Source organism: Aulonocara sp. 'chitande type north' Nkhata Bay, linkage group LG9 (assembly GCF_057382095.1).
Source record: "Aulonocara sp. 'chitande type north' Nkhata Bay isolate Kocher_YH1m ecotype deep benthic linkage group LG9, A_spYH_male_GT1.1, whole genome shotgun sequence".
NCBI lineage: Eukaryota > Metazoa > Chordata > Actinopteri > Cichliformes > Cichlidae > Aulonocara > Aulonocara sp. 'chitande type north' Nkhata Bay.
Window position 1 is genome coordinate 30,190,742 of NC_141352.1, and position 27,176 is coordinate 30,217,917.

General features: G+C 39.7%; 2 protein-coding genes across 2 annotated transcripts; one reads left to right on the plus strand and one right to left on the minus strand.

The window, feature by feature from the left end:
- Positions 1 to 27,171, plus strand: LOC147322384 (NLR family CARD domain-containing protein 3-like). The gene is made up of 12 exons (XM_086306826.1): positions 1 to 264; positions 373 to 492; positions 14,960 to 15,065; positions 15,500 to 15,598; positions 15,934 to 16,032; positions 16,559 to 16,637; positions 18,927 to 19,155; positions 19,285 to 21,085; positions 22,587 to 22,760; positions 23,720 to 23,893; positions 24,631 to 24,680; positions 24,791 to 27,171. The coding sequence occupies exons 2-12, from the start codon at positions 456 to 458 to the stop codon at positions 25,333 to 25,335; spliced, it is 3,393 nt and encodes a 1,130-aa protein (XP_086162952.1). The 5' UTR covers positions 1 to 264; positions 373 to 455; the 3' UTR covers positions 25,336 to 27,171.
- LOC147322385 (uncharacterized) lies at positions 7,890 to 11,992 on the minus strand. Its single transcript, XM_086305240.1, has 3 exons — positions 10,865 to 11,992; positions 8,314 to 8,527; positions 7,890 to 8,228 (listed from the first exon to the last, which is right to left on the minus strand). The coding sequence occupies exons 1-3, from the start codon at positions 11,668 to 11,670 to the stop codon at positions 7,890 to 7,892; spliced, it is 1,359 nt and encodes a 452-aa protein (XP_086161366.1). The 5' UTR covers positions 11,671 to 11,992.
- Positions 27,172 to 27,176: the final 5 nt, after the last annotated feature.

Genomic DNA, 27,176 nt, shown 5'->3' on the forward strand with positions numbered 1-27,176 from the left:
TCCCGGACAGGTTCATTGTTCACGTTCCGTCCGGGGCGTCTGGGGGGTTTTCGAGATTGATAAAAATGTCGGTGTTTTCATATATTCCGATAGAGGACCCATGTGTGTGAAGTCATCCCCGAACCGCTGCTTTGTGAGCGCTTGTTCTGCGCTCACAAATGGGACAGACAGCGCGCAACAACAATGTTTAAAAGGTCCCAAGGCGCAAGTGCATCTTTTCAGACGAACTGCAAAAAAATTTTCCTTCGTAACGACCGAGTACTGGTAATTTTTCTTATGCAGATGAAGCATTATTTCATATATAGTCACCCCTAAGCTATATGCTGATCCAGGTAAGTCAACTTCCTGAAATGTTTTTCTCTGTCTCTTTAGATGTGGTCCCAACTCTGTCTCCTCACAAGAGACTCAGCAGCGGATTAAAATCCCTAAATGGACATTTCTGTTACACGCTCCTGATGTTCGCACACAGGCGTGCGACAGATGCCGGAAAAGGTGACGCTGTTTTTCACCGCGGTAAAGTGAGCCGTCATTTGTGAGCCGCGGTCAAGCCAGCCGCCTCCTATCCGCCGCATAAATTTCCTTGCGCTTTTACACCAGTCTTTACGGTAGCGCCTTTTCGCTTTATGTGCCGATTGAAAGCCTATACCCGCGCACACGTGCGCGCGCGAACAGTCGCACGCACATGCGCGCACACAAATTACAATGAAACAGCCCGATACAGTCAATACAATTATGGAAATGTCAGAAATTCATTAAAAATCATCCTGAGTAGTTGAGGTCCAACTTTCAACAGATTCCTCCTCTGGGACACCTACTGTACCTGTGTGCCAGGTTTCAGCCAGATTTACTGTAGAATTCCTCAGAAATTAAAGGGTACTTGTATCCAATGCAGTCAGCCAATACAATATAATTATGTCAATTTTCAAAAATTCATTAAAAATCATCCTGAGTAGTTGATGTACAACTTTCAACACATCCCCCCTCTGGGATACCTACTGTACCTGTGTGCCAAGTTTCAGCCAGATTTAGTGTAGAATTCCTCAGAAATTAAAGGGTACTTGTATCCAATGCAGTCAGCCAATACAAAATAATTATGTCAATTTTCAAAAATTCATTAAAAATCATCCTGAGTAGTTGATGTACAACTTTCAACACATCCCCCCTCTGGGACACCTACTGTACCTGTGTGCCAAGTTTCATCCAGATTTACTGTAGAATTCCTCAGAAATTAATGGAAACATTTATTCAATCTAATACAGTCAGTACAATAGAATTATGTCAATTTTCAAAAATTCATTAAAAATCATCCTGATTAGTTGATGTCCAACTTTCAACACATCCCTTCTCTGGGACACCTACTGTACCTGTGTGCCAATTTTCATCCAGATTTACTGTAGAATTCCTCAGAAATTAAAGGAAACTTATATTCAATTCAATACAGTCAATACAATAGAATTATGTCAATTTTCAAAAATTCATTAAAAATCATCCTGAGTAGTTGATGTACAACTTTCAACACATCCCTCCTCTGGGACACCTACTGTACCTGTGTGCCAATTTTCATCCAGATTTACTGTAGAATTCCTCAGAAATTAAAGGAAACATTTATTCAATCTAATACAGCCAATACACTACAATTGTGTCAATTTTCAAAAATTCATTAAAAATCATCCTGAGTAGTTGATGTACAACTTTCAACACATCCCTCCTCTAGGACACCTACTGTACCTGTGTGTCAAGTTTCATCCAGATTTACTGTAGAATTCCTCAGAAATTAATGGAAACATTTATTCAATCTAATACAGTCAGTACAATAGAATTATGTCAATTTTCAAAAAATTCATTAAAAATCATCCTGAGTAGTTGATGTACAACTTTCAACACATCCCCCCTCTGGGACACCTACTGTACCTGTGTGCCAATTTTCATCCAGATTTACTGTAGAATTCCTCAGAAATTAAAGGAAACTTATATTCAATTCAATACAGTCAATACAATAGAATTATGTCAATTTTCAAAAATTCATTAAAAATCATCCTGAGTAGTTGATGTCCAACTTTCAACACATCCCCCCTCTGGGACACCTACTGTACCCGTGTGTCAAGTTTCATCCAGATTTACTGTAGAATTCCTCAGAAATTAATGGAAACATTTATTCAATCTAATACAGCCAATACACTACAATTGTGTCAATTTTCAAAAATTCATTAAAAATCATCCTGAGTAGTTGATGTCCAACTTTCAACACATCCCTCCTCTAGGACACCTACTGTACCTGTGTGACAAGTTTCATCCAGATTTAGTGTAGAATTCCTCAGAAATTAATGGAAACATTTATTCAATCTAATACAGCCAATGCACTACAATTGTGTCAATTTTCAAAAATTCATTAAAAATCATCCTGAGTAGTTGATGTCCAACTTTCAACACATCCCCCCTCTGGGACACCTACTGTACCTGTGTGCCAAGTTTCATCCAGATTTACTGTAGAATTCCTCAGAAATTAAAGGGTACTTGTATTCAATGCAGTCGGCCAATACACTACAATTATGTCAATTTTCAAAAATTCATTAAAAATCATCCTGAGTAGTTGATGTACAACTTTCAACACATCCCCCCTCTGGGATACCTACTGTACCTGTGTGCCAAGTTTCAGCCAGATTTAGTGTAGAATTCCTCAGAAATTAAAGGGTACTTGTATCCAATGCAGTCAGCCAATACAAAATAATTATGTCAATTTTCAAAAATTCATTAAAAATCATCCTGAGTAGTTGATGTACAACTTTCAACACATCCCCCCTCTGGGACACCTACTGTACCTGTGTGCCAAGTTTCATCCAGATTTACTGTAGAATTCCTCAGAAATTAATGGAAACATTTATTCAATCTAATACAGTCAGTACAATAGAATTATGTCAATTTTCAAAAATTCATTAAAAATCATCCTGATTAGTTGATGTCCAACTTTCAACACATCCCTTCTCTGGGACACCTACTGTACCTGTGTGCCAATTTTCATCCAGATTTACTGTAGAATTCCTCAGAAATTAAAGGAAACTTATATTCAATTCAATACAGTCAATACAATAGAATTATGTCAATTTTCAACAATTCATTAAAAATCATCCTGAGTAGTTGATGTACAACTTTCAACACATCCCTCCTCTGGGACACCTACTGTACCTGTGTGCCAATTTTCATCCAGATTTACTGTAGAATTCCTCAGAAATTAAAGGAAACATTTATTCAATCTAATACAGCCAATACACTACAATTGTGTCAATTTTCAAAAATTCATTAAAAATCATCCTGAGTAGTTGATGTACAACTTTCAACACATCCCTCCTCTAGGACACCTACTGTACCTGTGTGCCAAGTTTCATCCAGATTTACTGTAGAATTCCTCAGAAATTAATGGAAACATTTATTCAATCTAATACAGTCAGTACAATAGAATTATGTCAATTTTCAAAAAATTCATTAAAAATCATCCTGAGTAGTTGATGTACAACTTTCAACACATCCCCCCTCTGGGACACCTACTGTACCTGTGTGCCAAGTTTCATCCAGATTTACTGTAGAATTCCTCAGAAATTAATGGAAATATTTATTCAATCTAATACAGCCAGTACAATTGAATTATGTCAATTTTCAAAAATTCATTAAAAATCATCCTGAGTAGTTGATGTACAACTTTCAACACATCCCTCCTCTAGGACACCTACTGTACCTGTGTGCCAAGTTTCATCCAGATTTACTGTAGAATTCCTCAGAAATTAATGGAAACATTTATTCAATCTAATACAGCCAGTACAATTGAATTATGTCAATTTTCAAAAATTCATTAAAAATCATCCTGATTAGTTGATGTCCAACTTTCAACAGATCCCTTCTCTGGGACACCTACTGTACCTGTGTGCCAATTTTCATCCAGATTTACTGTAGAATTCCTCAGAAATTAAAGGAAACTTATATTCAATTCAATACAGTCAATACAATAGAATTATGTCAATTTTCAAAAATTCATTAAAAATCATCCTGAGTAGTTGATGTCCAACTTTCAACACATCCCCCCTCTGGGACACCTACTGTACCCGTGTGTCAAGTTTCATCCAGATTTACTGTAGAATTCCTCAGAAATTAATGGAAACATTTATTCAATCTAATACAGCCAATACACTACAATTGTGTCAATTTTCAAAAATTCATTAAAAATCATCCTGAGTAGTTGATGTCCAACTTTCAACACATCCCTCCTCTAGGACACCTACTGTACCTGTGTGACAAGTTTCATCCAGATTTAGTGTAGAATTCCTCAGAAATTAATGGAAACATTTATTCAATCTAATACAGCCAATGCACTACAATTGTGTCAATTTTCAAAAATTCATTAAAAATCATCCTGAGTAGTTGATGTCCAACTTTCAACACATCCCCCCTCTGGGACACCTACTGTACCTGTGTGCCAAGTTTCATCCAGATTTACTGTAGAATTCCTCAGAAATTAAAGGGTACTTGTATTCAATGCAGTCGGCCAATACACTACAATTATGTCAATTTTCAAAAATTCATTAAAAATCATCCTGAGTAGTTGATGTACAACTTTCAACACATCCCCCCTCTGGGATACCTACTGTACCTGTGTGCCAAGTTTCAGCCAGATTTAGTGTAGAATTCCTCAGAAATTAAAGGGTACTTGTATCCAATGCAGTCAGCCAATACAAAATAATTATGTCAATTTTCAAAAATTCATTAAAAATCATCCTGAGTAGTTGACGTACAACTTTCAACACATCCCCCCTCTGGGACACCTACTGTACCTGTGTGCCAAGTTTCATCCAGATTTACTGTAGAATTCCTCAGAAATTAATGGAAACATTTATTCAATCTAATACAGTCAGTACAATAGAATTATGTCAATTTTCAAAAATTCATTAAAAATCATCCTGATTAGTTGATGTCCAACTTTCAACACATCCCTTCTCTGGGACACCTACTGTACCTGTGTGCCAATTTTCATCCAGATTTACTGTAGAATTCCTCAGAAATTAAAGGAAACTTATATTCAATTCAATACAGTCAATACAATAGAATTATGTCAATTTTCAACAATTCATTAAAAATCATCCTGAGTAGTTGATGTACAACTTTCAACACATCCCTCCTCTGGGACACCTACTGTACCTGTGTGCCAATTTTCATCCAGATTTACTGTAGAATTCCTCAGAAATTAAAGGAAACATTTATTCAATCTAATACAGCCAATACACTACAATTGTGTCAATTTTCAAAAATTCATTAAAAATCATCCTGAGTAGTTGATGTACAACTTTCAACACATCCCTCCTCTAGGACACCTACTGTACCTGTGTGCCAAGTTTCATCCAGATTTACTGTAGAATTCCTCAGAAATTAATGGAAACATTTATTCAATCTAATACAGTCAGTACAATAGAATTATGTCAATTTTCAAAAAATTCATTAAAAATCATCCTGAGTAGTTGATGTACAACTTTCAACACATCCCCCCTCTGGGACACCTACTGTACCTGTGTGCCAAGTTTCATCCAGATTTACTGTAGAATTCCTCAGAAATTAATGGAAATATTTATTCAATCTAATACAGCCAGTACAATTGAATTATGTCAATTTTCAAAAATTCATTAAAAATCATCCTGAGTAGTTGATGTACAACTTTCAACACATCCCTCCTCTAGGACACCTACTGTACCTGTGTGCCAAGTTTCATCCAGATTTACTGTAGAATTCCTCAGAAATTAATGGAAACATTTATTCAATCTAATACAGCCAGTACAATTGAATTATGTCAATTTTCAAAAATTCATTAAAAATCATCCTGATTAGTTGATGTCCAACTTTCAACAGATCCCCCCTCTGGGACACCTACTGTACCCGTGTGTCAAGTTTCATCCAGATTTACTGTAGAATTCCTCAGAAATTAATGGAAACATTTATTCAATCTAATACAGCCAATACACTACAATTGTGTCAATTTTCAAAAATTCATTAAAAATCATCCTGAGTAGTTGATGTCCAACTTTCAACACATCCCTCCTCTAGGACACCTACTGTACCTGTGTGACAAGTTTCATCCAGATTTAGTGTAGAATTCCTCAGAAATTAATGGAAACATTTATTCAATCTAATACAGCCAATGCACTACAATTGTGTCAATTTTCAAAAATTCATTAAAAATCATCCTGAGTAGTTGATGTCCAACTTTCAACACATCCCCCCTCTGGGACACCTACTGTACCTGTGTGCCAAGTTTCATCCAGATTTACTGTAGAATTCCTCAGAAATTAAAGGGTACTTGTATTCAATGCAGTCGGCCAATACACTACAATTATGTCAATTTTCAAAAATTCATTAAAAATCATCCTGAGTAGTTGATGTACAACTTTCAACACATCCCCCCTCTGGGACACCTACTGTACCTGTGTGCCAGGTTTCATCCAGATTCAGTGTAAAATTCCTCAGAAATTAAAGGACATTTATATGCAATTCAATACAGCCAATACACTACAATTATGGAAATTTCAAAAATTCATTAAAAATCATCCATAATAGTTGAGGTCCAACTTTCAACACTTTCTTACTCTGGGCGTCCTACCGTACCTCTGGGCCAAGTTACATCTCAATTCACTGTAATCTTTATCAAAAATTGAAAGAACAATTATATGTCAATGCTGGATGTGTGTCCTTTCAAAGTGACACTAAATAACAGAACTCAGGCACATCAGGGAATAATCCAAAAGGCGGATTTATTAAACAAAAACAACATACAAAATATCTCTAACCCATACTACATAACCTAAAAAGAAACAAAGGGACACTTAGAAGCACAAGGAAACAATACTGAAAGGGCAAGAGACACAGTCCAAACATAATCCACAACTAAAATGCCAAAAGAACAAGTCATCCCACATAGCAGATGGGTCTTGCCTGGATCTGGTGTCAAGCCAGCACTGCTGGCTGACTTCTGGCATGGTAAGATGGCACTGTTTATGTGATGGCATGCCACATTTGGCCTGATTGGGTGAATGTGACATGTTGTATAGAGCACTTTGAGTAATATGGGTGAGTAAAAAAGTGCTGTATAAGAATCAGTCCATTCACTGTCTGAACAGAGTTTCGTCATGTTACTTTTGCACTATTATGTTCCAGCACATGTTGTTATTACATGGCTTACATGGCTAAGGTACACATTAGGCTGACATCTGGGGCCAGAGCTGAAACTGTTCTGGGCCAGCACAGGGCCAGCAGTGTGTCTGCAACTGGCCTTGTGTGTGGGCCACCTCTGGTAAACCAGATCTGGGCCACCATGGGGCCGTCATTCTTTGCGGTACGCAGGCCATGTGTAAGCACATTGTGTGGGACAGATCCAGGCCATACCAATTTTGCTATGTGGGAGGAATTATGTAAAAATAGAAACATCATAAAAATGAAAATGGACATAAAGTAAAATATACTGAAAAGAACATCAGTATGGCCATCATTATTTGCTTGGAAAGTCTAAAGTTCCATGGCTTTGAACAGCCAGAGAACGCAATGCCCAGCTTAGAGTGACTAAAAGTAACTTCTTTTAACATTCTGTCATTCTGCCTCCATATCAAACATCCACTAAAAATAGTCATTTGAAAAAAAATATTCGCCACTTTTCATCAGTTTGGGTTCCTCTGTTTATAGCAATTTTTAGAAAAGAACCCAATACCTTTGTCACTATACAGTTGTACAGTGAGATACAGAGCATCTCCTACTCATTGCAAACATGCTGGGAAGGTGGCTCTATCCGCCTTAGTGCAGCTGCTGTACCATACTGTGATGCAGTAAGTTAGCAGGCTCTCAATGGGCGAGTGGTGGAAGGGTTAGCCGTAGTCCACAAAGAGCATTCTGGCGTAGCTCTGCCGCTGTTCTAGGTGACTCAGCACTGAGTGGAGGGTGATGGCATCTTCTGTGAATCTGTTTGCACGGTATGCAAACTGGTGGGGGTCGAATTCTGGGGGGAGGTAATCCTTGGTGTGCTGAAGGACTAGTCTCTCAAAGCATTTCATGATTACCGGTGTGAGGGCCACAGGGCAATAATAGTTCAGGCTGGTGATGGGAGACTTCTTTGGTACTGGGATGATTGTGGCTGATTTTAGACAGGATGGGATGGCTGCTTCATCCAGTGAGAGGTTGAAGATTCTGGTGGAGATGAGGGTGAGCTGGTGGGCACATGGTCTTAGCACTTTACCACGTATTCCGTCTGGACGCCTTCCTGGGGTTCACTGCTAGGAACACTCATCTGACATCGTGCTCCGTTACAGTGAATGGAGCGGTGCAGGAACCAGGTGAGGATGAGGATGGGAGCAGGGCTGAGGCAGATGAATGCTGCTGTTGTGGTGTTTCAAAGCGGGCAAAGAAGCTGTTTATGTCCTCTGCTAGCTGCACACTCAGGTTTTCTGTTTTCACAGTTCTGCCTCTGTGGTTTATGATGTCTATTATTCCATGCCATGTGTTGTTGCTGGACAGGTGGGACCCCTTTTCAGGTCAGCTCGAGCAGATCTGTACAGAGCTCTGTCAACAGACCTACAGGGAGTGCAGAATTATTAGGCAAGTTGTATTTTTGAGGAATAATTTTATTATTGAACAACAACCATGTTCTCAATGAACCCAAAAAACTCATTAATATCAAAGCTGAATGTTTTTGGAAGTAGTTTTTAGTTTGTTTTTAGTTTTAGTTATTTTAGGGGGATATCTGTGTGTGCAGGTGACTTTTACTGTGCATAATTATTAGGCAACTTAACAAAAAACAAATATATACCCATTTCAATTATTTATTTTTACCAGTGAAACCAATATAACATCTCCACATTCACAAATATACATCTCAGAATCAGAATCAGAATCAGAATCGTGTTTATTGGCCAAGTATATGTGCAGACACATACAGGGAATTTGGTTCCGGTAGATGGTGGCTCTCAAGCACAGCAATGTAAATCTCACACACACACACACACACACACACACACACACACACACACACACACACACACACACACACACACACACAAGTGTCTATATATACACATTACACATACATACACAAAGCTATGTAAACCAACTATAAATAACGAATCTAAACTTATATACATAAAATACAGAAATGAATGAGGTGGAATGAATACTACAAAATGTACATAAGGTGCAGTTGCAGTCTGGCAGTGGGAGCAGTGTGACAGGTCAACTGTTAAGAAGGGAGATGGCGAGGGGAAAGAAACTGTTCCTGTGTCGGGTGGTCCTGGTCTGCAGGCTTCTGTACCGTCTGCCAGAGGGCAGCAGATCAAAAAGTCTGTGTGCAGGGTGTGAGGGGTCTGCGATGATTTTCCCTGCCCGTTTCCTGGTTCTTGAGAGGTACAGATCCTGGATGGAGGGCAGGGGGGCGCTGATGATCCTTTCTGCTGCCCGTACAGTCCGCTGCAGTCTGCTCCTGTCCTGTTTAGTGGCTGCTCCATACCAGACTGTGATGGAGGAGCACAGGACAGACTCAATGACCGCAGTGTAGAACTGGATCAGCAGCTCCTGTGGAAGACTGTACTTCCCCAGTTGTCTCAGGAAGTACATCCTCTGCTGGGTCTTTTTGAGGATGGAGTTGATGTTGGTCTCCCACTTCAGGTCCTGGGAGATGGTTGTACCCAGGAACTTGAAGATCTTCACAGTCGACACAGGGCTGTCTGATATGGTGAGGGGGAGCAGAGTTGAGGGATGTCTCCTGAAGTCCACTGTCATCTCTACAGTCTTAAGAGTGTTCAGCTCCAGATTGTGCTGACTGCACCAGAGTACCAGCCGCTCAACTTCCTGCCGGTATGCAGACTCATCACCATCTTGAATGAGGCCAATGACAGTGGTGTCATCTGCAAACTTTAGGAGTTTGACAGCAGAGTTATTGGAGGTGCAGTCGTTAGTGTAGAGGGAGAACAGTAGTGGTGAGAGGACACATCCTTGAGGGGCACCAATACTGAGGGACCGGGTTTCAGAGGTGATCTCCCCCAGCCTCACTTGTTGCTTTCTGTCTGTCAGGAAGCTAGTGATCCACTGACAGGTAGCTGGTGACACGCTGAGCTGGGAGAGTTTGGAGGAAAGAAGTTCAGGCACAATGGTGTTAAAAGCCTAACTAAAGTCCACAAACAGGACCCTGGCATAAGTTCCCGGGCGGTCAAGGTGTTGCAGGATGTAATGCAGCCCCATGTTCACTGCATCATCCACTGACCTGTTTGCCCGGTAGGCAAACTGCAGAGGGTCCAGCTGGTGGCCTGTAATGTCTTTCAGATGGGCTAACACCAGTCGTTCGAAGGATTTCATGACCACAGAAGTCAAGGCGAAAGGTCTGTAGTCATCCAGTCCTGTGATGGTGGGTTTCTTGGGAACAGGGATGATGGTGGAGCGTTTGAAGCAGGAGGGAACTTCACACAGCTCCAGGGATCTGTTGAAGATGCGAGTAAAGATGGGAGCCAGCTGTTCAGCACAGGTTTTGAGGCAGGAGGGTGAGACGCCATCTGGTCCGGGGGCTTTCCTGGGCTTCTGTTTCTGGAATAGTCGGCTCACATCCTGAGTGTGTATTCTTAGTTTCAGGGAGGAGGAAAGGGGGGTGAGAGGTGTGGTGGAGGTCGTTGAGTCTGGGTTGGAGAGGGTGGTGGTGGTCGTTGAGTCTGGATTGGGGAGGGTGGGGGTGGTCGTTGAGTCTTGATTGGGGAGGGGCAGGGTGAAGGGGGGAGAGGTGGAAGGTGTGTTGGGGGTCAATGTCTGAAGCAATGTCCCTGGGGAGGGGAGGGTGGGGCGTGGGAGTCTGTCCGTCTCAAACCTGCAGTAGAAAGTGTTTAACTCGTTGGCCAGGTCTTTGTTTGTTTCAATAGTGGGTGGGGCGCGTCTGTAGCTGGTGATTTCCTGCAGGCCCCTCCACACTGATGCAGGGTCGTTGGCTGAGAGCCGTTCTTCCAGCTTCTGGGAGTAGATCCTTTTAGCTGCTTTGATCTCCTTGGTCAGTGTGTTCCTGGCTTGCTTGTACAGGACCCTGTCACCACTTCTGTAGGCGTCCTCCTTGGCCTTACGAAGATGTTGGAGTTTAGGAGTGAACCATGGTTTATTGTTGTTGTATGTGCAAAAGGTCTTTGTTGGCACACACACGTCTTCACAGAAACTGATGTATGATGTCACAGTGTCCGTGAGCTCATCTAGGTTCTTAGATGCAGCTTCAAAAACAGTCCAATCAGTGGAGTCAAAACAGTCCTGCAGTTCCTGCTTTGCTGCGTTAGTCCACTTCTTCACAGTTTTGACTACGGGCTTGGCACGTTTGAGTTTTTGCCTATAAACTGGAATAAGATGGACCATGCAGTGATCAGAATGTCCCAAAGCTGCCCGGGGCACAGAGCGATAGGCATCTTTTAGAGTGGTGTAGCAGTGATCCAGTATGATGTTGTCCCTGGTGGGGCAGTCTATATGCTGTCTGTATTTAGGGAGTTCGTAGTTTAGGTTTGCTCTGTTAAAATCCCCAAGAATAATTGTAAAGGAATCCGGGAATTTCCTCTCCAGGGTAGTAATCTGGTCAGCCAGCTCGCACAGTGCGTTGTTCGCGTTGGCCTGTGGAGGGATGTAAACTCCGACCAGCATGAAGGAAGAAAACTCCCGCGGTGAATAAAAAGGTTTACAGTTGATGAGAAAACTTTCCAAGTGTGGGCTGCAGTGTTTCTGTAACACTGTGACATCAGTACACCAACCTTCATTAATGTAGAAGCAGACTCCACCACCCTTTGTTTTCCCTGAGAGCTCTGTTTCGCGGTCCGCCCGGTGAAGTTGGAAGCCCGGCAGATTTAAGACAGCGTCTGGGACTCGCTCACTGAGCCAGGTTTCAGTGAAGCAGAGGGCAGCAGAGCGTGCAAAGTCCTTGTTAGTCCGGTTTAAGAGCAGTAATTCGTCGACTTTGTTTGGAAGAGAGCGGAGATTCGCAAGGTGAATGGAGGGGAGTGCCGTGCGGAATCCTCGCCGACATTCAAAAACAAAACAACAACAAATCAGCGACCAATATAGCCACCTTTCTTTGCAAGGACACTCAAAAGCCTGCCATCCATGGATTCTGTCAGTGTTTTGATCTGTTCACCATCAACATTGCGTGCAGCAGCAACCACAGCCTCCCAGACACTGTTCAGAGAGGTGTACTGTTTTCCCTCCTTGTAAATCTCACATTTGATGATGGACCACAGGTTCTCAATGGGGTTCAGATCAGGTGAACAAGGAGGCCATGTCATTAGTTTTTCTTCTTTTATACCCTTTCTTGCCAGCCACGCTGTGGAGTACTTGGACGCGTGTGATGGAGCATTGTCCTGCATGAAAATCATGTTTTTCTTGAAGGATGCAGACTTCTTCCTGTACCACTGCTTGAAGAAGGTGTCTTCGAGGAACTGGCAGTAGGACTGGGAGTTGAGCTTGACTCCATCCTCAACCCGAAAAGGCCCCACAAGCTCATCTTTAATGATACCAGCCCAAACCAGTACTCCACCTCCACCTTGCTGGCGTCTGAGTCAGACTGGAGCTATCTGCCCTTTACCAATCCAGCCACGGGCCCATCCATCTGGCCCATCAAGACTCACTCTCATTTCATCAGTCCATAAAACCTTAGAAAAACCAGTCTTGAGATATTTCTTGGCCCAGTCTTGACGTTTCAGCTTGTGTGTCTTGTTCAGTGGTGGTCGTCTTTCAGCCTTTCTTGCACTGAACATAAGTTCCCTGCAATTTCTGAAGAATATTACAGTAAATCTGGCTGAAACTTGGCCCAGATGTACAGCAGGTTTCCCGGAGGAGGGATGTGTTGAAAGTTGGACATCAACTACTCAGGATGAATTTTAATGAATTTTTTGAAAAATGACATAATTCTATTGTACTGACTGTATTAGATTGAATAAATGTTTCCATTAATTTCTGAGGAATTCTACAGTAAATCTGGATGAAACTTGGCACACAGGTACAGTAGGTGTCCCAGAGGGGGGATGTGTTGAAAGTTGGACATCAACTACTCAGGATGATTTTTAATGAATTTTTGAAAATTGACATAATTATATTGTATTGGCTGTATTGCATTGAATACAAGTACCCTTTAATTTCTGAGGAATTCTACAGTAAATTTGGATGAAACTTGGCACACAGGTACAGTAGGTGTCCTAGAGGAGGGATGTGTTGAAAGTTGGACCTCAACTACTCAGGATGATTTTTAATGAATTTCTGACATTTCCATAATTGTATTGACTGTATCGGGCTGTTTCATTGTAATTTGTGCGCGCGCGACTGTTCGCGCGCGTGCACGTGTGCGCGGGTATAGGCTTTCAATCGGCACATAAAGCGAAAAGGCGCTACCGTAAAGACTGGTGTAAAAGCGCAAGGAAATTTATGCGGCGGATAGGAGGCGGCTGGCTTGACCGCGGCTCACAAATGACGGCTCACTTTACCGCGGTATTTTACCGATTTAGTCAGATTGTCAAGTTCAGGTTCTTACAAATGTTCAGTGTTTCGCTAACATGATTCCCAGTTTCAGCAGCTTTCCACTCTGCTAAAACATGCGAAAATAAGTATTGACTGTAGAGCTGCAGCCATCACATGATTAACTGACAGTAAAGGAATCCTGACCATTCAGATCGTTGTTAATCGTTTTTGTTTTGAAGCAAAATCTGCTGGGAGGGCTTGATGCATATCTTTCTTGTTCGTGATACTACACTAAATATTTTTAGACTAGTGATGCGGCACTCACCAGTTTTTGACATTTTATGAAACAACAACAAATCTAAAAGATAATTGGCTGGTTAACGGTGAATGTAATGTTTAGTTGCAGCTCTTGATGGCTGTCTACATTAATCCTGGAATTTACAGAGATAGATTGCTATTAGATGGAAAATGCTTCTTATTAACAGCAAATCAGTGTGTGCACAATTTTCTGAAAAGTAACCAGGATTAATTATTGTGTAGCTTTAACACTGCTGGCACTCTGAATAATGGATCAGCTGAAAAGATGTTTCACTGACTGAATATCAGTGGATTGAAGCTTCCATTCAGAGTGAACCAGGTGTGTCGGGGAGTCATCCTGTGTGCGACAAGATGACTCCCCGTCCAGCACCAGTGTTGGAGTCCTTACTGAAAACAAGTAATGTATTACACATTACTCGTTACTTTTCTAAAAAAGTCATGCCGTGCATTGCTTAAATACTTGCTGGAGAATGTAATTAGAAAGTAGGTCATTACACTCCTCATTACATTACTTACTTTATTGTTACTTTCATTACATTCCTTTCTTGTTATTCCAGAAAATAACCTGAAACACACTATCTAAAAATGACCAGGCTACAGTCTCCCACACTAACACAAACAATGAGGAAACACTTGCAATCTTTTTTTAGTGTTTACCTGCAGTGTGAACAGAAAGTGAAAAATGCAAAGAAAAGTTAAAAAACAGCTAAAGAGACTTAAGTGGGATCACCAGAGTGATTAAGCTGTTCAGCCTAAACAGGTAGAAACAGTTCAGGGTCTGGTTGCAGAGCTGTAGTCAGCATTCAGTCAGTACTATCATCAATATGTGTTTTTGGGTAGCAGTGTGTTTGCATGTTGTCTGCATAATTTCATCATAATGTGGTTGTTTCTGTTCTGGACGCTGTTTGCATTCAACCATCGTGCTCATGTCCTTTTGGGAAATAAAAACAATGTCATAAACTCACTCCTGAAAAGTTGCTGCAGCAAGAGTGTTTTTATTTTACTTTCTGTCTCACCTGATTGATAAATCATCAAACATTTGTAATGTAAGTGACCGCATAATTGTAATGTGATTACAGTAGTGTGTTACTTTGTAATGTTCAGTACACGTAATGGAAAGAAGAATTTCAGTTGGTGTTCATGTGAATAATTTGTTTTTCCTCTGCAGATGTGGAATTCCACAGCATGGATGAGCGTGAGGACAGAGAGGAGGGAGTCCCTCCCTCTAAAAGCACTCTGTGTGAGGAACATGAGATCCAGCCCAAAGCTCAGAGGTGAGATGACATCTGTAAATATCGCAGCTGAGCACTCACATCACTGCACCATCATTATTTACAGAAAAACTAAACGTTGACCTCGACCTAAAGTTAAAGAACGAGCTGAGCAGAAAATTATTTAATTTTTCAAAGACATTCATGTAACACAGAGTAAGTCATTCTCAGGATTCAATCAGAGTTAGAAAATACTTCATAAGATAAATTGTTTGAGTTTTTTAAGATTTTGCTTGTTTGTTTGATTATTTAACAATAGCAGTAAAATAATTTCCCTGCTCCACATTAGCCATTTCTATTATAACGTGGTCTACAAATGTAATTTCATATTGTTACTCATCATTCATTCTCACTCATTATTCAAACATGTATAATCATATTTTTTCTTTTAGCATTTTCTGTCCAACATGATTTTACTGAATATTTTTTTCTTTCAGTTCCCATCAGCGAGCTGAACCCAGCTGTGTGTCCTTAAGAAGCAGCCATTCAAAGCAGTATGATATTACATTTAAAGAAGAAGCTTCTGCTGCGGAGAGGTAAACTGTATCCAAATGTTCTAACCAAATCTGTTTTTCTAAATAAATTTAAGAAATGTTTCATGTCATGGTAGCTCAGTTAAGTTCACTGGACATTCATCTGACACATAGTAAGTAGTTCTCACTATTTAATTAGGTTTAAATAATATTTCAAAATGTTTTAATTGTTTAAGATTGAGATATTTTTTAAATATTTAATTCTATTGTAAACTGGTCTACATTTGTAATTGAATATTTTCTTTTATTCTCTTTATTTACATGAGCATATATTCACATTTTTTTCTTTTAGCATTTTCTGTGTGAGAGGATTTTAACAAATATTATTTTTCTTTCAGCTACCATCAGAGGCCTGACCCCAGCTCTGTGTCATTACAGAGCAGCCATTCAAAGCAATATGATATTACATTTAAAGAAGAAGCTTCTGTTGTGGAGAGGTAATCTGCATCTAAATCTCTAACTGATTCTATTATTTCTGAATAACTTCTCCAAATGTTTCCCGTCAGACCGGCTCTTGTCACACATGTTTCTGTGTTCATATGTGATTTTGTGTGTGCTGGAGTTTTTCCACAAACACAACAGTCTTAATGAGAGCCTTTCTTGTCTATAATGAGCCTAACTGACAGTTTCCCTTTCTCTCATGAGCTTCCTCTTAGCCACCCCATCTCATAGCATCACTGTGGTTGTTGGCAGAGTTCTGAGATTAATAAACATTGTAATGGTCCATGCACCCCCAACACACATCAACTGTCAGGATCCTTGAAAGATAGCACCTTAATAATTATACAGCAAGTACTGTGAGGGCATTTATTGTTTTCACTGTCTGTGTCAGATAACACAGGGCACCTTCAGAGCTCCAGACATTAGCAGGAAGGCATTGTTTTGTTAGTTTGGGTGTTTTTTGGTATAACGTGGAGGACCAGTTTTGTGTGATTATACTTTTGCTTCATGATTCCTCCACAGAGTGGATCAGGAGACCTCAGAGGTTCCCAGTGGTCGGTCTGAGCAGCAGCATCAAACACACCTGGACTCCATATTTGTGGTTTGTACATGCACAACAGCTACTTTTACATTTATTCTCTTCTTAGTTATTTCGAAGTTGAGTGTGTGGATTGTAATTCAGGAGGTAAAGCTGGTTCTCCTTCAAACAGAACGCTTGTGTCAAATTTCAGCCTGCTCTAATCTGCATGCTGTACATGGTACATATGACAAACACTAGTTTCTTCTAGCATTGGAGGTGAGGTAAGGTGAAATGGAAGCACAATTAAGCACAGTTTAATACTAAACTTATTTTTACAGAAGAATATAAAACTTTGTGGTTTAGCCTTACTAATTTTATTTCTACAGATACATGTTTTTCTTCAGCTGCTGGTTAGTGTCTAGTAAACTATTTGGGTAGATAGATAATTGGAAACCATTTTGTTAAAAAACGTGTCTGGTCACGAGAGATGACAATGATCCTGTTTTGTACTGTGCAGCTCTCATATAGAACCAGATGTGGTAAAAGTACAGATATTCTGTACTTAAGTAGAATTACAGATACCTGGGTATCTGAACTACTCCAGTAGAAGTACTGAAGAAACTTCATTACTTAAGTAAAAGTGATCAAGTACAGGCTCCGCAATATACTCAAAGTAAGAAAGTAGCAAGTATCTCCTTGAAGGACATTTCTACTAACCATTTGTGTACAAAGCTAATTGAACCTCATACATTAGTACATGAGAATACAAATATTATTCAAATCATAATTTTAATTCTAATAAATATACTCAAGTTTATTCTGTTATTTAGGTCACATGCAGTGAAAGAGAATTTAAAAACGAAGAACTGGTTTTTTTGTTGCCTGGACTTTGCCTGCACCTGAAGAGGAAAATGAGTACAGTCAGGGGTTAAAGTTGGAGCTGGCATGTGAAGGGACCACAGTTTGTGGTGTAGTGGCTCAGTGTGGGGAAAAGAATCACAGCTCACAAAAAGTTGTATTGTCAGATCCAGTAGATTTTTGCACAGGCTGTGTTCAGCTGATTTAATCTGAATTGTTGAATTCAACAAACTGGCAGCAGTTTAATCAGCTATTTGAATGAATCTATCATTATCTTAAATGCATGTTAGTCTACTGCGCTTGATGTAACCCAACACTGACCGGCCGCTGTGCAAAAATAAAAATAAAATGAATTTGCAATAAATTTGCAGAAAGCTAACCTCTTTACAAACTACCAGTGCTTTCTTGTAACATTTGAATAACACAAAATAAGTATAGCTTAATTTGTTTTGCAGGATGATTGACAATATGAAAATACATTTTTTATCAAAACACATCATGTACAGATCCAATATGTGGTTAAAAATGACAACTGTGTCACTGAGCAGGCCTTACCTTTAAATCTAACTTCTCTTCCTCCTGTTCTGCCTTTCCTTCATCTTATCTCATGCTCTTTTCTCTCCCTGTGAAAAACAGCAGCTGGACCTTTAGCTTGCAACACACTGTGAGATAAACTGCACACAAACAGTTTGAGTTTGCTGACGTTTGTGGAGCTGATAGAAATGTCAAATATTAAATTACCTGACAGTTAAAAAATGTGTACTTCCTTTATGCTCGCTCCTCTTCTGTAGAACTAACTAAATGTTTAAGTACCATGACCACAGTTTATGGACACGTGCACCATTCCAGCCCACTTAAACCCCTTAGTATAAATGCTATCGATGAACCAAAAGTAACAAGTCTGTTTTGAAAATGTAAGGGGTAGTACAAATATTTGTGTTAATTTGTAGGGAGTAAAAGAAAAAGTTGTCAGAAAAATAAATACTAAGGATACCTGACACATTTACTTAAGTACAAAGTATTTCTACTTTGTTACTGTACCTTATTATCCCAAAAGTGCACTTTAGAGTTTCTGAAAGTAAAATAGAAGAGAAAGCATTCAGCTGTCAGGGCTCCCTCGTGTGGAAACAGCTCTCAGTTTGTGTTCGGGAGACAGATGGCTACTCTAGTTTTAAGATTAGCCTTAAAACTTTGCTGTTTGATGAAGCTTATAGTGAGGACTGAATGAGGTGATCATTAACCATCACTTAGTTATGCTGCTGAAGGCTTAGGCTCTTGGAGGACTTCCCATGATGCACTGATTACGTCTTCAATCCCCTCTTTTGCTGCTTAAGCATTTATAAATCATCACTGCATTTTGTCTTTTCTCTTTTGTAGTTTGCATTTTGTTCTCTTTATTGTTCCTGGGTCTTTGTACTTTTCATTTCTTTTTTTTCTTTTTTATTTCCCTATTTGTTGCAACTGCTTGTGTTTATGGGGTGACCAGGTAATTTTTAAAGTATTCTGTTGCAGCTGCTGGAGGACAGCATTGTCACGTTTGTGAAGAATGAACTGAAGAAGATCCAGAAGGTTCTGTCTCCAGATTACCCAGAATTCTTAGAGAGTCAGAGGGAGGATGAGGAGATGTTAGAGAGTGAGGATGAAGAGCAGAGGAGGAGCAGCCGAGAAGCATTGGTTAAGATCACACTGCTCTTTCTTAGGAGAATGAAGCAGGAGGAGCTCGCTGACCATCTGCAGAGCAGTAAGAGGATGCGTCTAAAGATTCATGCTGTTTGATAAATGGGACATTTATTAATGGACCAATATATACTCACAACATATGAACTTGACAAGTCCTTGACTTATATTTTTTGTCTGTTTGTTCCTTCAGAAACATCTTTTAGGAACTTCCAATCGAGTCAAACTGAGCTTAAATCAAAACTGAAGAAGAAGTTCCAGTGTGTGTTTGAGGGGATCGCTAAAGCAGGAAACCCAACCCTGCTGAATCAGATCTACACAGAGCTCTACATCACAGAGGGAGGGACCACAGAGGTCAATGATGAACACGAGGTTAGACAGATTGAAACAGTATCCAAAAAATCAGATAGTTCAGAAACAACAATCAGACAAGAAGACATCTTTAAAGGTTCACCTGAGAGACATGAACCAATCAGAACAGTGCTGACAAAGGGAGTGGCTGGGATTGGGAAAACAGTCTTAACACAGAAGTTCACGCTGGACTGGGCTGAAGACAAAACCAACCAGGACATCCAGTTCATGTTTCCATTCACTTTCAGAGAGCTGAATGTGCTGAAAGAGAAAAAGTTCAGCTTGATGGAACTTGTTCATCACTTCTTTCCTGAAACCAAAGGATCAGGAATCTGCAGCTTCGAAGACTTCCGGGTTGTGTTCATCTTTGATGGTCTGGATGAGTGTAGACTTCCTCTGGACTTCCAAACCATTGAGACGCTGACTGATGTAACAGAGTCCACCTCAATGGATGTGCTTCTGACCAACCTCATCAGACGGAATCTATTTCCCTCTGCTCGCCTATGGGTAACCACACGCCCTGCAGCAGCCAGTCAGATCCCTCCTCAATATGTTGACATGGTGACAGAGGTTAGAGGGTTCACTGACCCTCAGAAAGAGGAGTACTTCAGGAAGAGATTCAGAGATAAGAAGCAGGCCTCTAGAATCATCTCCCACATCAAGAGAACACGAAGCATCCACATCATGTGCCACATCCCAGTCTTCTGCTGGATCACTGCTACAGTTCTGGAGGATGTGCTGAAAACCAGAGAGGGAGGACAGCTGCCTAAGACCCTGACCGAGATGTACATCCACTTCCTGGTGGTTCAGGCCAAAGTAAAGAAGGTCAAGTATGATGGAGGAGCTGAAACAGATCCACACTGGAGTCCAGAGAGCAGGAAGATGACTGAGTCTCTGGGAAAATTGGCTTTTGAACAGCTGCAGAAAGGAAACCTGATCTTCTATGAATCAGACCTGACGGAGAGTGGCATCGATATCAGAGCAGCATCAGTGTGTTCGGGAGTGTTCACACAGATTTTTAAAGAGGAGAGAGGACTGTACCAGGACAAGGTTTTCTGCTTCATCCATTTGAGCATCCAGGAATTTCTGGCTGCTCTTCATGTCCACCTGACTTTGATCAACTCTGGTATTAATCTTCTGGAAGAGAAAGAGATGACATCCCAGAACTCTGAAACAAGAGATCCTACACCCTTCTACCAGAATGCTGTGAACAAAGCTTTAGAGAGTACAAATGGACACCTGGACTTGTTTCTCCGCTTCATCCTGGGACTATCACTACAAACCAATCAGAGTCTCCTACAAGGCCTGCTTACAGAGACAGGAAGTAGCTCACAGACCAATCAGGAAACAGTCAAGTACATCAAGGAGAATATTAATGAGAATCTGTCTGCAGAGAAAAGCATCAATCTGTTCCACTGTCTGAATGAACTGAATGATCGTTCTCTAGTGGATGAGATCCAACAATCCCTGAGTTCAGGAAGGCTGTCTACAGAGAAACTGTCTCCTGCTCAGTGGTCAGCTCTGGTCTTCATCTTACTGTCATCAGAGGAAGATCTAGATGTGTTTGACCTGAAGAAATACTCTGCTTCAGAGGAGGCTCTGCTGAGGCTGCTGCCAGTGATCAAAGCCTCCAACAAAGCTCTGTAAGCAAACGCGTTCTCATCCTTTTGTTTTGAAAATATTGATTCTACTTTTCAAAAAAGCAGGCATGCAAAATTCAAGAAACCTAAATAGTGTAATGGCTGCTGGCAATTTACACTGCTCACATAGGCGTAACTTTTAAATTAAATGGTCATATGCACTCACAATCAATTGTAGGATATTTTTAATGTTTCATAACAACAGAAAGTATTAGCATTTCTGGAAAATATCATTATAGATAAATTACCCTCAGTTTGACCCTGTTGTTAAGAAATTTCAGGTTCACTTTTCTTGGAGCAGTGTTATATCTTTCTGGCCTGACTCTATGTGCTGGGTGACTGAGAACCTAGATAGACAACAACAACAACATAGGTCTGATATCTCAGCCCCCTAGAATCAGGTTGTTCACTCATGATTTTGTTTCTAAGTCAGGAGTTTTGTTTTTCAATTCTAATCCTTATAATTCAGTCAGCAGACTGTAACTATATCTTCTTTTGATGGTACTGAACATAGCTCAGTCTCAGTGTAACTAACCTTCATCGTAATCCCTTATCTTATTGTTTAAATCTCTATTATGTCTGCTATGATACCATCTAGTTAGGAGGAAAAATTTGGACTGCACAGCTTTTTACAGAGACACTTTTTTGTATAGACAGTCCAGTCTTTAGACTGGAGTCCAGACACTCCAGTCTAAAGGTATGTTTTCAGAACAACTAAAGTACAAGGCAGAGGAGGTGGGGCTCCCAAACATTAAGTGCTGCCCTTTCTGTTTCCTGAAATAGACCAATCAAAAGAGAACTATGCTTTTAGGAAGAGTAGTTTTAAAAGAGAAAGGTCTAACCTGCTTGTTTTAGAAAGGATTAACTAAAAGTCTGCATTAAGGATTGCTATGTGGTTAAACAAGGAGCTGTACATAGAAACAAAAATCACAGTTTAAAATCAGGAAAATGACCAGCAGTGGTGTATGCTTGTACCAGTGAAGTGGGTACTGAACTATATCTGCCAGCTTTGTATAAGTATTGTAGAGGCTAAGCCTATGCTTGAAGCCACTGAGATGTTCGTTGGCGGGGGTGACGCGGTGTCACTGTTATGCATTCATTTATTAAACTTGATGCAGTTCAATAATTCCAGCCTTACTCATCTTGTCCTTTAGATTCTTTATTTTCACAATTTAACATAGCAGTGCAGCAGTCACAAACTGTTCATGTAAAAGTGTTTCTCACACACAACAGTTAAATATGTGTGTCTACCTTAAATACTTTCACATAAACATACAGAAAAACTCTAAAGGTGACCTCTAGCGACATACATAAGGTATCAACCCAAAAATGGCTCCTACAAGTATTTTGACTTACTAAGAAAATGTGAAAGTGTTCTGTTTTTGGTCTAAACTTAAATTAGGTTTTTACTTATTCACAAGTTGTGACTTTATCAAGGAAATATTTGCTTTTCTCGCTGAGTGTTAAAATAAAAGTTTTACATATTTTATTTTATTTTTTACAGACTGAGTGGCTGTAACCTCTCAGAGAGAAGCTGTGAAGCTCTGACTTCAGTTCTCCGCTGTCGGTCCTGTAGTCTGACAGAGCTGGACCTGAGTAATAATGACCTGCAGGATTTTGGAGTGAAACTTCTCTCTGCTGGACTGGAGAGTTCGCATTGTACACTGGAAACTTTGAGGTCAGGAATCCGACTTTTTCTCTGATCTTTTAAAAGCGTAATTATATTATTGCATAGACAGTTCAATTTTAAAGCGAAATTTATATTTATTAAAAATGAATGTACAACAGAGCTTTTAATGTAGTTGTAATTAAACCATTACTTAAAAGGCCTTTACATGATCCAGCTTATAAGCTAATTGTAGGATAATTTCTAATCTTCCTTTCATTAAAATCATCTGAGGAGTTCTTGTAGGTCAGTTTTAGGCTTTAGAGTTCATTATAACACAGAAAGAGCACTGTTGAAGGTTAATATTGATCTTCTTATGGCCTTTGACAGTTGACTCATCTCTGTGCTTGTCCTCCTAGACCTCAGTGCTGCATTTTATATAGTGCATTATACTACAGAGGCTAGAAGACAATGTTTTTATTAAAGGAAATTGGCTACAATGATTTGAATGCTGTTTATCTGATGGATTTCAATTTGTTCATGGAAAAGTGTTTCTCACACACAAAGGTTAATCTTCAACTTCTACAGGGCTCAAATATATTTTTATGTTATATAAAGTTCACTGTAATAATTCAGAATAATTATTGTGGATTTTTTTTATAATTAAACAACAACAACAAACAATACTGATCAATATCATTAAATTTAGAAACATACTCTTTCCAGAGTCAGTCTAACGTACAAAGGCCTGAACGTTCAGGCACCATCATATCTCAATGACACTTATGGCATCATATTTTATCAACAGAGTCTTTTGCTCTCCCTGTAGTTCTTGGATCAAAATAGTTCCTAGAGTTTCTGAACATAGATGTGCGTCATTACACAATTTAAGACAACTGGTGTTATCTGTCTAAATTATCACATATAAATAAAGCTAAACTGAAGTGAATGAGTAGATGGCTGTGTATCACAAAAAGAAAAAAGCTTCAGTGAAGTGTTCACAGATGGATTGTTGTTTTTTGTGTCTTCAGTCTGTCAGGCTGTCTGATCACAGAGCAAGGATGTATTTCTCTGGCTTCAGCTCTGAGCGCCAACCCCTCCCATCTGAAAGAGCTGGATCTGAGCTATAATGATCCAGGAGACTCAGGAATGAAGCTGTTGTTAAGTGGACTGAAGGATCCATGTTGGAAACTAGACACTTTAAGGTATGAGGAGAATGTTTAACAGTGGAGGAAACATTTTCTGTGTCCTCGCTTTGTTTCTGTTTGTTTCATAAAGATATGACCTGAGCAATCACAAATGCAGGGACATTTTTTTCTTTGCTCACAACAGAAACGTTAGTCGAGTTTACCAGTAATGACGTATTTATGCTGAAGGCTGTAAATCAGCATTCGATGCCTGTGATCTTTGGGCCCTCAGGCATGAAAATGATTGCATGATCTCAGGAACATGCTGACATTGTCTCTGAGGCAAAACTAATTTTAAACGGACTGATATTATATGGCCTAAGGCCTGCAAAAAAATCAGTAAATACCAATAAAAGGTCACAGAGTGATTAATGTTCTCTGTAATTTTAAAGCAAACAAGAAGAGGACAGAATAAAAACTGATAACTGAGTGCAGTATCTGCAATGAACATATGAGTATGCTAGTAAAGGACATATATGGGTTATTCAGTGCTGACTTAAGCAGCACCTCAATAAAAGTAATGAATCAGGGTAGCAAAAGGATCTTGATGATATTCTCTTCACTTATTATCATACTATCAATACAGTGCTCAGCAAAATTGTTGAACCAAGGTTTGACGTTATGGATTTACTGCTATGAAAAACAATCCAACAACTGCCTCAAAGAACTGAAAATCCATTAAAGTGTCTTTGTGAAAAAGTTGGACTGTGTGTGCATGCTGAAAGACGGCGGTCTGACCCCTCTCCTCCTCTCAGGGTGGAGCCGGCTGGAGTCCGATGGTTGAGACCAGACGGTCTGAGGAAGTGTAAGTTTTTAACATTCATAAAAACAAAGCGGCACAGAAACTGTTGCATCACTCAGTCACATCTTTGATGTCATCAAAACGACAACATTGTTGTTTGTTGTCTCCACCAGATTCCTGTCAACTCACAATCGACACAAACACAATAAATAAATACCTCAAACTGTCCGACAACAACAGGAAGGTGACACAGGTGAAGGAGGTTCAGTCATATCCTGATCATCCAGACAGATTTGATTACTGGTATCAGCTGCTGTGTACAGATGGTCTGACTGGTCGCTGTTACTGGGAGGTTGAGTGGACTGGAGGGATCGATATATCAGTGAGTTACACAGGAATTGAAAGGAAAGGCGACAGTAAAGACTGCGTGTTTGGAAGGAACGCTCAGTCCTGGAGACTAGAATGCTACAGCGATGGTCGCCCTCGTTCTGTGTGGCACAATAACGGAAGCATGTTTTCCTCCTACTCCTCCTCCACGTCTTCTGCCTCTAACAGAGTAGCCGTGTACGTGGACTGTCCTGCTGGCATTCTGTCCTTCTACAGAGTCTCCTCTGACACTCTGATTCACCTCCACACCTTTAACACCACATTCACTGAACCTATTTATCCTGGATTTGGTTTCAATCCTAATGCATCAGTGTCTCTGTGTCCTGTTTAGTATGAAGAAGCTCCTCCTGTTAGAGAAACACAACTGTTTTCTGTCTCTTTCACTCAGAAACGTGTTCTCAGATTCATCGACTGTTCTAAATAATTTATTTTAAACGTCTTCCTCTAAACGAAGACACTTTGTTGTTTTCTGTCATTTTCTAGTGAAAAGCTTCAGTAAATATCAGTATGTTGTGTTTTCATGATTTAGTTTATGTCATCTGTAGATAAGACAAAATGTGATACTGGAAAGGAACCACTGAGCTGCAGGGATTTGTTTACAACTGTCCAGTGACCACAAGTGAGCCTGTAGTCAGGTTTGGCCTCATTTCATCCATATTTACTGACTGTTAAAATGATGAAATAACAACAAGATTATAACTTGTCTGTGGTTACATCTGAGGAATTAAATTATATAATTATATAAGCTACATTAAAGTAGCTGTCTAGATTGCACAGTCTTTGATTTAATTATTAAGTTTTTGTTTTGTTTTATTTAGTAGTACAAATTTTACAAAAAATAATACAATTACGGGGGGAAATTTGGGGAGTTATGAAGTCTGACAAAAGAAATTATTTTTAAAAAGTAAAAAAAAAGAAAGAAAAACATTAGTAGATTTAACTTGATCCTTTTTTAACACTGGTGCAGCAGCAGCATAATGACTGAGATCAAATGCATTTTTCTGACTTTTCTGTGGAGTCTTGTATTATGAACAAACAGTGCTCATGAAAAAATAGTATGAAGAAGATAGATTTAGAGATGTGTGTAATTTATTTTGTCATGAACTGTTTGGTCTGTCAGTATCACTGGAAAAAACTGCAGAGACTTACTTCACCTCGGTAATTTAATTCACTGAAATTAACTGAATCTGCAGCATCATCTCACTGTTTAAAAATTATCATGTGACCGAGTCTTTCTTACAGAAAAAAGTAGTCAGCACAACAAAAACAAGAGATGTAGATTATTTGTAATGTGTATTAAATAAAATAAAATAATGTGTTTGTCACAGTTAAGTTTAACTAAAGGAGCAGAAATTTTAAATTTTCTTTTTTTCACGTTTTAAAACAAAAATCCGACTCCCATCTAGCCGGGCTCCCCAACCTGCAGGGTTGATGGCAGATGATAGAACTACTCACTGTCCTTCTGCCTTCACATCAGTGAATTTTAAAGGTTCTTCTGCGAGGACCTGCAAAACTCCTTGATGGCGTTTGATCCTGAGCAGCTAAACTTTAAACTGTCTTTTAATAGATGTTGTATATTTTTAATGACATCTTCTGGTTGAAAGTTTGCTACAACACCCAGCAGTTTAGCTCACATACAAACCTCAAGCACTCTTAAACTTGAGTAATAAAATGAAAGAATAAATATATGAATTTTGTATTTTAGCAATAAGTAAATGTTATTTTTTTGCACACTCAGTCACCTAAATCACCTCTTTCCTCCCAATTCTGATTCTCAGTTTGAACTTTAGCAGGTTGTGATGGCCATGTCTATGTGCCTAAATGCATTGATTTGCTGCCATATGATTGGCTGATAAGATATTTGCATTCATGAGCAGTTGAATAGGTGTACTTAACAGAGTGGCTGGTGATTGAATATTATACGTGATTTTGGTGTGCAGTTGTGAATCGATTTACTAAAAAACTACAAAAAGCATGACATGATTCTCTTGCACTGTTGCTCATGCTGGTTTATGAAAATGATATTTATTGATTAACATAATGTGATCTGCACTTGTGATTTGAATGCACTGAAAAGGTTTACCTACAAAGTAACCTATGCTGGATCAGTAATCACAGGCACTCGGGAGTCCTACCTTTTTTTTGTATAAATGAAATCAATGTTTTTAGTGT